General features: G+C 42.3%; 1 protein-coding gene across 1 annotated transcript in view; it reads left to right on the forward strand.

Annotated features, from left to right (window-relative positions):
- The window catches only part of LOC140190461 (thioredoxin domain-containing protein 6-like), a 93,238-nt gene extending 81,342 nt beyond the window's left edge, over nucleotides 1–11,896 (forward strand). The window contains exons 12-13 of the mRNA XM_072247113.1: nucleotides 4,838–4,959; nucleotides 11,739–11,896. Coding sequence (XP_072103214.1) covers nucleotides 4,838–4,959; nucleotides 11,739–11,896 — 280 coding nt within the window. The remainder of the gene's footprint in view (nucleotides 1–4,837; nucleotides 4,960–11,738) is intronic.
- Nucleotides 11,897–12,913: the final 1,017 nt, after the last annotated feature.

Below are 12,913 nucleotides of genomic sequence, written 5' to 3' on the forward strand. Positions count from 1 at the left end.
AATCCCTCTGATCCTCCACACTGCCAAGAGTCTTACCGTTAATACTATATTCTGCCACCATATTTGACCTACCAAAATGAACCAACTCACACTGATCTGGGTTGAACTCCATCTGGCACTTCTCAGCACATTTTTACATCCTATCAATGTCCCGCTGCAACCTCTGACAGCCCTCCACACTATCCACAACACCCCCAACCTTTGCGTCAACAGGAACTTTACTAACCCATCCCTCCACTTCCTCATCCAGGTCATTTATAAAAATCACAAAGAGTAGGGTTCCCAGAACAGATCCCTGAGGCGCACCACTGGTCACCGACCACCATGCAGAATATGACCTGTCTACAACCACTCTTTGCCTTCTGTGGGCATGCCAGTTCTGGATTCACAAAGCAATGTTCCCTTGGATCCCATGCTTCCTTACTTCTCAATAAGCCTTGCATGGGGTACCTTATCAAATGCCTTACTGAAATCCATATACACTACATTTACTGCTCTACCTTCATCAGTGTGTTTAGTCACATCCTCAAAAAATTCAATCAGGCTCATAAGGCATGACCTGCCTTTGACAAAGCCATAGTGACTATTCCTAATCATATTATGTCTCTCCAAATGTTCATAAATCCTGCCTCTCAGGATCTTCTCCATCAACTTACCAACCACTGAAGTAAGACTCACTGGTCTATAATTTCCTGGGCTAATCCTACTCCCTTTCTTGATAACAGGAACAACATCTGCAACCCTCCAATCCTCTGGAACCTCTCCTGTCCTCATTGACGATACAAAGATCATCACCAGAGGCTCAGCAATCTCCTCCCTCCCCTCCCACAGTAGCCTGGGGTACATCCCGTCCGGTCCCGGTGACTTATCCAGCTTGATGCTTTCCAAAAGCTCCAGCACATCCTCTTTCTTAATATCTACATGCTCAAGCTTTTTAGTCCGCTGCAAGTCATCCCTACAATCGCCAAGATCTTTTTCTGTAGTGAATACTGAAGCAAAGTATTCAGTAAGTACCTCTGCTATCCCCTCCGGTTTCATACATACTTTTCCACTGATTGGTCCTATTCTCTCACATCTTATCCTCTTGCTCTTCACATTCTTGTAGAATGCCTTGGGGTTTTCCTTAATCCTGTCCACCAAAGCCTTCTCATGGCCCCTTCTGGCTCTCCTAATTTCATTCTTAAGCTCCTTAGATCTCTATCATTACTTAGTTTTTTGAACCTTTCGTAAGCTCTTCTTTTCTTCTTGACTAGATTCACAACAGCCTTTGTACACCATGATTCCTGTACCTACCATTCTTTCCCTGTCTCATTGGAATGTATCTATGCATGTTTCCTGCCTGCTTGTTAATTTAAAACCTCTTGAAGAGTGCAAAGATATTGGTCCTCTTTCAGTTCGGGTACAACCCATTGTTTTTGTACAGATGTTACCTGCGCTCAGAGGCGTCCTAATGATCCAAGTGCCTATGGTCCTCCCTCCTGTTTCAGTTCTTTAGTCACATGTTCAACTATACCATTCTCCTCTTTCTACTCATTAACATGTCGTGCAGACTGTAATTCTGAGATTACTATGCTCAAACTTTTTTTAACCATCTGCTTAACTCACCTTGCAGGACTTCATCCCTCTTTATCTATGTTATTAGTATCAATGTGTACCTCAGCATCTGGTTGATGAGTCTGCACAGTGTAATTATACCCATATGATCAATTAACCTACTAATCTATATCTCTTTGAAATTTGGAAGGAAACTGGAGCACCTGGAGGAAACACACACACAGTCACAGGGGGAATGTACAAACTCCTTACAGTCAGTGGCGGGAATTGAACCTGGGTCACTTCAGCTGTAATAGCGTACAATAATGGCTACACTATCGTGCTGTCCAATATTTTATACCAATTCCCAGTCATCTCTGACCTTGGCATCAAAGAACCAAAAAAAATAAGTTGCCATAAGAACCCGATGGCTCAGGCAGTACCTGTGAAGACAAAGTGATAGTCAATATTTCAGACCAAGGTCTTGCATCAGGACTAAGTGTGTAAGGAATGTTAGCCAGTATAAAAATAATGAGGAGGAGGCGTGAGACAGGAATTGGCAGTGATAGTTTATTCCAAGTGAGGAGGAGTTGAAGAGCATAAGGCTGGGAGAATAAAGAAACTGAGAAATAGGCTTTAGGGTGGGGGTAACGGGTTGGTAAGAAGGGGATATATGGGAGGAGAGAAAGAAAGGAACAGTGTGGGTGCAAATGACTTGAAATTGGAGTAGTCAATGCTCATACCATTTGATTGTTTATGACACAGGATGAATATGAAGTGCTCTTCCTCTTGCTTGCCTTTGCCTCACCCCAGCAGTGGAGGACACCAAGGACAGACATGTTTGTGCAAGAATGGGGAGAGGAGTTGAAGCTGGGGGTTTGAGATGGTCTTTTGAGACAGAGAGCAAGTTGTTGACAAAGAGGTTACCCTGTCTGTGCTTGTCTCACATTGGCAACACCAACTGCAATTGACAAGGTTGGAAGATGTGTATGTGAATCTCTACCTCACCTGGGAGAATTGTTTAAGTTTCAATATTGGTGAGAGAAGAGGTGTAGTGACAGTTTTCCCTACGATTACAAGGAAAAAATGCCTGGGGATTGGGGGAGGTGTTAAGTGTGGAGGAATGAATGAATTAGGGAGTCATTGAGAGAGTGGACCTTGCAGAAAGCTAAAAGGAGTGGGGAGAGAAAGATATGTCAAATGTTGGGATGGTGATTCAGCTGGCAGAAATTATGAAAAGTGATATGCTGGGTGCTGAGGCTGGTGGGGGTGGAGTGGGGTGAAACATAGAAACCAAGGGAAATTTAGGGTGAGAACAGAAGCACAGGAAATAGAGAGATATGGCTGAGGACTATCAGCCACAGTAGAGGCAAAATTATTTTTTCTGAAAGATAACATTTCATATGTCCTGGAACAGAAAGCATCATCTTGAGAACAGATGTAGAAACAATGGAGAAACTAAAAGAGATGACGTCTTTACAAGAGACAAAGTAGGAGGAGGTGTTGTCTGGTTAGCAATGGAGTCAGTGGGCTTATAGTAAATGTCAGTGATTAGTTTGACTCCTAAGATGGAGGCAAAGAGATCCATAAGAAGAGCGAAGTATCAGAAATACTACAAGTAAATTTGAGGATGGGTAGAAGTTAGCAGCAAAGCCGATGACATTGATGGGTTCTGCATAGTTACAGGTTACAGAACTAATGTAGTCATTGACTTAGCTGAAGAAGAGTTGGGGAGTGGTGTTAGAGTAGATTTTGAACAAGAACAGCTCGATGTAGCCAACAAAAAGGAGGACCCATGTGAGTGCCCATGGCTGCACTTCTGATTTGTAGAAAGTGAGCAGAATCAAAGGAGATGTTCAGGGTAAGAACAAGTTCAGCCACCCAGAAGAGAGTGTTAGTAGAGACTGTTTGGATCTGTGTTCTGGAAAGAAATGGAGAGCCCTGAGGTCTTTCTGAGGAAATGGAGGTATATAGAGATTGGATGATTGTGAAGATTATGCTCTGGGGGAGGGGCAGTGGTGGAGAACATGCTAGGTATCCTGGATGTAAGTGGAAAGGGAATGGACAAGGGGGTACAAGATAGAATCAAGGTGTGAAGAGGTGAGTTCTGTTGCTCACCATAACTTTTTCTTTTCCTGCTATGCATCAGAGCCAACTATGGTGCCATAAACTTTGCTACTGTTGCCACTTTCTTTTGAGAGCCCATTCTCCCTCCTTCCCCACCCTCCTGCTTCATCCCCCAACAGTTTTGAATACAGATGATATATCTGCTTGAGAAGGGAATGGCCACAGGTAACTCCTACATTATCTATGCACACTATCTGCCCTTTCTGCTGGTCACCCATCTCCTTTCTTTCTAATTTCTTTCTTCCATTGCTTTATGCTGAAACTTCCATAGTTTTGCAAATTTAATACTTGTGTTTACAATTATGAATTACAGTATGTTTCTTCACCACTAACCTCACTCAATCCAAAAGAATATTTCAGTTCCTCTTTATCAGAAGAATATTGGCTCAGAATTGAGATCTGTAATCCTGACAAAGTTCTTTAGGTCAAAAACAGCTGTGAAGGGAGAGTGAACAGCTGCAGGAATAGTGGCTCCCATTTGACATCATAGACTCAGTGAGTGAGCAATTGATTCTGCTCTGCACCTCCAGCCCTTCCCGGCTCCATCAGACCCCTGATTTTTGTGGCTCAGGGTATTGGGGGGAAGGAAGGGGATAGAAGGCAGTCAAAAATACTCTATTCACAGCTGGTAGAAGGTGCCTGCAGCTACACAGCAGCTAGGAAATCCATTCCCATGCATCCTGCAGTTTTCCAAAATATGGACACAAGGCAGGTGCCCTATCACCTGGTTTCTGTCTCTATCCCCGCAGACACCAACCATTATGAAGTACCAGAGAAGCAGTTTATCACTCCTAAAAAGAGAGCCACAGTTACTGTATATTATGTTGAAAATAAGTGGTGAAATTCTCTTTGAACTTTTCCTCATAATACTAAGTTTCAAATAAATTGCGGTTTGAATTCTCCCCAGATGAATGCCACTTGAAATTGTCACTTGATTGGAAGAGTCCAATTTCCCTGCTGTGGAATTTGCTTGAGCTGAAATGTAGGATTGAAATACCATACTGAGATATTATTTCAATGATTGTCTTCTGCACAATCTGCCTGTAGCAACAGATAACTACATGGATATTTTACTTTTTCTGCCTTACTTAAGAATTTCAAAAGTAGATTTATTTTAGTTGCTTAAGATTTGTAAGCAACTCTGAAGGAAATAAGCTGTTTTATTTATTTTCTCTAGTGACATTAGGGACCTAGCCCACAAGCTATTCAGTTTCTTCTTTCCCACGATTTATGAAAAGTACAAAAAAGTTGAAAGAACCTTAGCAATCATCAGACCACAACTTCTTGAATTACAAAAAGGTATGGTACTGTACAAGGCTCCTAGAATGATTGTATACTTTTCATTAATGAAAGTAACTCAGAAATTAATCTAAGGGTATTATTATTCTGCTTAGATCATATTTTAAGTGGGGTCTTACATGTATTTATTATCTATATCTTAGTTTTTATAGTCCTCCCAAATGTATCAAATCACATTTTACAAAAATTATTTTATCAGCTGTTCATCTACTCATCTTACCGACTCATTAATATTGTTCTGTAGCTGAACACTATTCTCCTCTCTATTAGTTGTCATTCCAATTATACTTCCTACATTCAAATACATATCATAAATGGTTATAACAAAAAACAACGGTTCTTATACCAATCCTTTTAGTATGGTATTCATCACTTGCTTCTAATCACAAAGTAACCCTCAACAATCAGCCCCTGCCTCCCATCAGCAAGCTAATTTTGAATCCAATTTGCCAAATTGTCCTGGATCCCTAGGCCTTGAACCTTTTGAACCAATCTTCAAAGGCTTTACTGAAATCCATGTTGGCTGTGTGGATTTAGAATTGGCTTGTCCACTGAAGACAGAGTGTCATAGTAGATGGACATATTCTGCCTGGAGGTCAGTAGCAGTGGTGTTCTGCAGGAATCTGTTCTGGAACCCCTGTTCTTTGTGACTTATATAAATGATTTAAATGAATAAATAGAAGGGTAGGTTAGTAAGTTTGCAGATGATGCAAAGGTCAGTGGTGTGGATAGTGTAGAAGGTTGTCATAGATTACAGCTGAATATTGATAGGATGCAGAGCTGAACTGAGAAGTCGCAGGTGGAATTCAACTCAGAAATTGTGAAGTGATTCACTTTGGAGGGTTGAATTTTAAGGCAGAATACAGAATTAATGGCAGTGAGGAGCCATGTATCTATTTTCTGTCTGTGTGGTATTTTGTGGCATGTTTATTATGGTAATCTGCCATGTAGGTTGGGATATGGTAGAAGCAAGTGAGTATAGTTACGTATTTTCGCTTTGTCTTAGTTGTTTAGTTTAGTCTGGTGGAGAGTGGTTGAGTCATGGAGAATGATATTTTTTTGTTGACTGCTAATGGGCCATTATTGGTATGCTAACTAAATTGCTAATTTCGCTTAAATACATATAGAACACAAATTCTGATATCGCTAATTAGAATGCTTATCTAAACTGATTTGAATGCTAAGATCACTAACTCGCTAATTTAGTTTTGTTATTTTTTTACCACTATATTATCATTCATCTTTGCTGGTTTCATAATAAAGGATCGCAGGTACCTTTCTTGACTGTGGAACTTTGAGATTCGGAGGCAATACAGTTGATCTCCTGGCTTAGTCTCTGAGCGGTTTTGGTTTGTTTTAAAATGACTGCTATATTTTGTCAACAAACAGATAATTATACGAAATGAACACTAGTCTATGGCAAAGGATTACCTCAGACCCATTGGTGAAATTAGAATTGCATTTCTGAGGACAATATGCCAGAAACAGGAACATTTTACAGTAAGATTATCTGCAATCTTTTGTTGATTCATGCTATGCATTTGTGCTTTGAGCACAGTTTCAATGATCAGTGCTGTCTATCCATTGGGGGACCACTGCTTAATTATGTGGTGTTTCCCTAAGGGTTTGTCACCTTGTTTTATTGAAGTGATGAAATATTCCGGTTGCCAGTATTTGAATTGAAGGCTGTTTGTTCGGCCTGGTTTAAGTGCAGTGGATACATGGACATTTTGTTTATTGACTACATTTATTGAATCGAATACTGCCGGAGTTGTGGGTGAACAAAGAGTTAATTGCAAGTTGCTTAACTAGAGGAAGTAACATGAGTGTATTGAAGCATGGAATTGGTCCCAAACACCCTGCAGTTTGGGCTTGCAAAAGAGAAACTAAAGCTAAACGAAGGCTAATCTAATTGAAAGTTTTCGAAAAGAGCATGAAACAAATGTGAACAAAATTATAGGTTTAATACAATTAATTAATGATGTTATGAAAATTAAAGAACACATCTTACAAGTGCAATCTTATCTCGTGGATTTGACTAATCTCTGTGAGGCTATAGCAAAGCAACATCACATGTTAATCTCATTTCTTTGCAAGCTTAAACAAGAATAACAAAATGGATGTTTTTCAGACATTGATAGCTATTGTAAGGCATTCATTGGGGATGTGAAACAATGGTTGAACCAAACGTTCCATTGAAGGTCATGTTGCTGCAACAAGTGAATATGTGTCTCACCTTCCATTAGACAATGTTTCTCAAATTCCAAGGCATATTTTGACTTTTCATTCAGCAGGTGACCCACAGGATGACAAGAAACCAAACAACAGAGTGTCTAATGTCAGTGCTTGAAGCTCTGTTGCAGGAAGAATATCTTCTGTATCTACTACCTCCTCTGCATGCGTTATATTAAAACAGAGGCTGATTTAGCTGCAATAATCACATGATGATTAAAGAACACACATGCACTGGAAGAGCAAAAGGAGCAGCTACGGAAAAGGAAGGAGCAGCTTAAGTTGGAAGAGAATTGCCACACATCTGGCTAAAGTTAATGTGCTAAGGGCTTGGTATGGCAAGTACTCAAAATGCTCCAGCAGGACAATCCTACTGTGTGAGTTCCTATTTTGAAAAGGTACAAGGAAAACAGAAACACCCAATGTCAATGCTGATTTATCCACTCCCCAAGTGTCTGGGAAACATGAATAAGACCCCCAAGAAGTAGTTCAGGGTGTTTACTCAAATCCCACACTAATGAGGCACTCTGAACCTATATCATAACCAGCAGTTCAAAGTGCTCATGGGGACATTAACTTATAGCATGGAAACTCGCTTGTTTTAGATGATAGAAGTCAAAATAGTACTGTTGATATTATGAGGAAGAAAAATGAAATGACAGCCTTATAGGTACAAATGTAATACGTTTCATCTTTGCCTAAAAGAGAGGTTCAAATCTTTGATGGTAGCTTTAATGACTGCTTCTATTTCTTTGAACAGTACACTAGAGGTTGCCCTTTAGAATTTGTTATAAGTTGCCAGCAGGTTGACCCTAGGCTAGGATATCTAAAAGCTAAGGCTTTACTACAGGAACATTTTATCTTGAACAGAAAATTGTATCCACCTAAATACAAAAGGCTCTTTCTTGAGTATCTATCAAATTTGAAGAATTGAGAGCTCTTCAAGACTACAGTTGTTCTCTTAGAGGCTGTTGTAATGCCATGGCATGCCTGCTAATATGTTGATTGTTGTAAAACAATTTCCCTATATGCTTAGGAATAAGCAGAGAATGGTGGTCTCTAAACTGTAAGAAAGGCACAAATGTAAGATTGCCTTCACTGATATTGCTGATTTTATAGAAAGGCAAGTAAAGATTGCTACACACTCAGTATGTACGAATACACAGGAGGCTATATCATCGTCAATAAGCAGTGATATAGCATTGTTCTAAGGCTAAAGGAACTACTTTGCCACTACTGTGGCCACTGTGAGAGGTAAAACTAAAACTGAACCTGGAACTAATGGAAGGGTTTCATCAGCCATAAGGGTTTGTCTGTTCTATGAGGTTGAACATGAATTGGATTCATGCCCTCTGCTGGAGAAATGGGCTCATTGGAGAAGATTGCCTTCCTAAAAGAAAATGGTGTCTGCTTTGGCTGTTTGTGTACAGGAGACATCAGCAAGGACTGCAGGAAGCGTCTTTCATGCAAAGTATGCAATGGCAAACATCCCAGCATATTCACTCTAATGAAAAGGGAGGAGAACCAAAACAATCTTTGATAGAAGCACACACAGTAGTGAGTAGTGCACTGGTACCTAATGGCCCTACAGGGGCTGGTGATCATGATTGTGAACTTCCCATAGTTCCAGTACAGGTGTAGTCTGAGAAGGGTAACAGGACAGTGGTTACTTATGCCTTCCTAGATCAAGAAAGTACAGTGGTATTCTGCACAACGAGCCTCATGAACAAGCTTAACCTCATAGGAAAAAGGACATGCTTTCTCTTACACACCATGGGTCAAGAGAGGATCTTGAGTAGCTACATTGTTTCAGGGTTGGAAGTGGCTGGCTTAGATGGTGAAATCTATTGTGAACTACCTCATATTTATATGCAGGAAAGTATACCTGCCAACAAAGCGAACATTCGATGATAGAGGGGTCTACAAGGATGGTCTCACTAGAAACATGTCCAACTGCCAGAGATAGATTCAGAAATTGACCTGCTAATATGGACAAATGTACCTAGAGCATTGCAGCCATTGCCGGTGATTCCCAGTGTTAATAATGGACATTATGGAATTAGAACAATGTTGGGTTGGACTGTGAATGGACCACTTAAAGGAGACCATGGTGATGGAAGGGACTGCACAGCCAGAGCTGACAGATAACAGGATCTCAGTTTTGAACTTGGATGAACTTTAGCAGTGGTAGTTCAAGGCAGACTTCCCTGAATGCATTCTGGATGAATAACCTGGTTTGTCAAGAGAAGATCACAAGTTCATGGAGATGGTTATGAATTCTGCAAAACTGGTTGATGGCCACTATCAGATTAGTTTACCTTTGAGAAAGAAAGAGGTTAACTTGCCTAATAATAGGAAGATTGCTGAACAGTATGCTCTAAATCTAAAAGTGAGGTTTAAGAAGGATTTGTTATTTTGACTACACAGCTTCCATGAAGAATGTAATTTCCAAAGGTTATTGTCACAATCACGGATTCGGCAGCACAGTAGATATGGGAATTACGCTTGTGAATTTGCACGTGTCAGGTAATTATTATTTAATTGTGATAGTATTTAACTCCATTCTTGTCATCGTAGTGCTTGTCGAGACTTGGACAGAGCAAAGGAACGCTTTGCTGCTGTCTTGCATTCGGCCTTCCCTAAGCTACTGGACTTTCAAATCAACTGACCCTGAAGACTAGCAGTATTCGTTTAACGTTTAGATGTTCTTTTCAGCCGCAGTATAGGCTTCATTTTCCTTTTGAGAGTTTTAGTTAACAACCCTGTTTGGCCTAGCGTTTATTGTTTTATTTTCCCTTTAACACTGTTCGTATTAAAGTCTGCCTCAGTGTCTCTCACTCGCACTTGCGCCATATCTGAACACAGTAACAGCAAGTCTAAAAAAACAAAGATGGACCCAGCAGAGAGAGAGCAGCTTAACTTGGCTGTGAGGTTCATTGGTCAGGTAGGAGACAAGCCACAGGCAATGGAATCTGTTCTCAGTGAAGTTACGGAGGCAATGAGGCAGATAACCTCGTGCCAATAAACCCATCTCACTTGGAGGAACAGGTATCGTCCATAGCCACAGCTGTTCAACAGCTCACCACAGACAATCGGACTTAGGTGTTTGCGATTTCTGCACTCACGGCCACCGTCCACGTACTTACTCACTGTGAACAGCCAGCATCAGCTGACAGTCATTAACGTTCTTGCCAGCTCAATTCAGCAGCGTCAGGCCACTTCAGTCCCACTCCCAGCATCTCACAGGTTCTCCTTTCCTGCTGCCCCGACAATCTCTGCTACTAATGCTCCCGCTCCTGCACCTGGACCAGATCCAACTCCCACGACTGTTCAGGAACCGAATATTCCACCACCAGGCAGATATTCTCATGATCCTGATGTTTGCAGGAATTTTATTACCCAATGCGAGCTGACATTCCAAGCCCAGCCTGGTCATTTTGGTGATGATGCGAGAAAATTGGCGTACATGGTCAATTTTCTTGACGGACCTCCACTCAGCCTGTTCAACGCTTTACGGGAACAAGGATACCCTGCAGCCCAGTTGTTCTGACATTTTGTGGTGGAGTTAAGGAGGGTTTTCGATCTTCCGGTACAGGGTCAGGAGGCTTCCCGCCAACTCTTGGATCTGCACCAAGGCAGAGGAACGGTGAATCTATGCAGTCAAATTCTATTCCCTTGCAGTAGAGACAGTATGGAATGAGAGATCTCTCATCACTGCCTTCCGGCGTGGACTGAATATAGGGGTCCAGCATGAGATCGCTGTCTGGGATGAGCAGGATAGTCTGGATGATCTGATTGATCTGGCTATTCGAGTTGACGACTGGGTAATTGAGTGGCGCATTGAAAGAATGTTTCAAATTTCCTATGCGCCGCCAGATCACCATCTTTCCTCGCCCTCTCCTCTCTCACCACCCAACACCCAGCCCATGGAGGAGCTTATGCAAGTGGGGCCCATGCGCCTGTCTCAGGACGAATGAAAGCGGCATCGGAGAATGGGTTCCTGCCCTTACTGTGGTGATTCAGGTCACTTCTGGGTGGCATGTTCCAAGCGTCCAGTAAAAGAGAATACCCGTCAGCAGGGAGGGGCATCCTGACGGGTCAGTTCTCTCTTCAGTCAGCTTCCCCTAATTCTGTAATGCTCGCAGCTTCCTCGTCATGGAGGTCTCAGACCTATGAACTTAAGGCGTTTATTGACTCCGGTGCAGCCGGGAATCTTATGGACATCTCTCTTGCTCAAAGATGGGGAGTTCCAACTCAGGGATTAAGAGAAAAGATCAATGTCAAGGCGCCGGATGGTTGACCTCTGGGATCCGGCCAGATCCACCTTTCCACCCAACCCCTCCAACTGGTGCTCGAAGGCAACCATCATGAAGAAATATCTTTCTATCTGGTTAATTCACCTGAACTGCCACTGGTATTTAGTCTCCCCTGGTATCCCGACATAACCCATGGGTCGATTGGTCTCTGAAGGTACTCCAAGTGTGGGGCCCGGCATGCCTGTCTACGTCCAATTCAAGCTCTGTTCTATGAATCCCCTCCTGTGTCAGCTAAGGATGTGGACCTGTCTGGGATTTCGGCTGAATATGCGGATCTCCTTGATGTTTTCAGTAAAAGAAGAGCCACCACCCTGCCCCCAGACCGGCCATGTGACTGTGCCATAGACCTCCTACCTGGCACTAGTCCTCCCCAGGGCCAGCTCTTTTAGCTCTCTCGTCCCGAAATGGTGGCCATGGAGGAGTGCATTAAGGAGGAACTGAGCATAGAGTTTATCCATCCGTCAACCTTGCAGGCAGGAGCAGGCTTCTTCTTTGTGAGCAAGAAAGATGGCAAGCTCCATCCCTGCATCAATTATCAGACCCTGAACAGCACTGTGAAGAACTGCTACCCTCTTCCCTTGCTGGCATCTGCATTTGAACATCTCCAGGGAGCAACAATATTTTCTAAAATTGATCTGCGCAATGCTTACAATCTGATTCGCATAGGAGAAGGGGATGAGTGGAAAACGGCTTTCAGCACCTCTAATAGCCACTATGAATACCTGGTGATGCCTTTTGGTTTGGCTGTATTCCAGGCCTTGGTTAATGATGTGCTCAGGGACATGTTGAACCCGTTTGTGTATTTAGATGACATCCTTATCTATTCCGGCTCTCATCAGGAGCATGTCCAAAGAGTACTCAGATGCCTTCTTGAAAATAACTGGTATGCCAAGCCTGAAAAATGTGTACAGGTGTCCCTCGCTTTTCGAACGTACGCTTTACGAAACCTCACTGTTACGAAAGACCTACATTAGTACCCTGTTTTTGCTTTCAGAAGGTGTTTTCACTGTTACGAAGAAAGGCAGCGCGTGCCTCGAGCAGCTGCTCTCCCTCGGATTCGGAACGGCATTGCCTTAACACGTTGCATTGAGCAGCCATTAGCAAGATGAGTTCTAAGGTGTCGGAAAAGCCTGGAAGAGTAAGGGTGTTACACTTAGCGTAAAACTAGACATAATTAAGCGTTTCGATCATGGTGAACGAAGCAAGGACAAAGTGAGTTTGGCTTGTGGAAGTTCACGAGGATGATGTTGAAGAGGTTTTGGCATCCCATGACCAAGAACTGATAGATGAGGAACTGATGCAATTGGAAGAGGAAAGGATAACACTCGAAACCGAATGCAGAAAGTGAAGCAACTGCGTGAGGTTTTCGCTGCAATGATAAAGTACGACTTTAATTTTGAAAGGGT

Source organism: Mobula birostris, chromosome 1, assembly GCF_030028105.1.
Source record: "Mobula birostris isolate sMobBir1 chromosome 1, sMobBir1.hap1, whole genome shotgun sequence".
Taxonomy (NCBI): Eukaryota; Metazoa; Chordata; class Chondrichthyes; order Myliobatiformes; family Myliobatidae; genus Mobula; species Mobula birostris.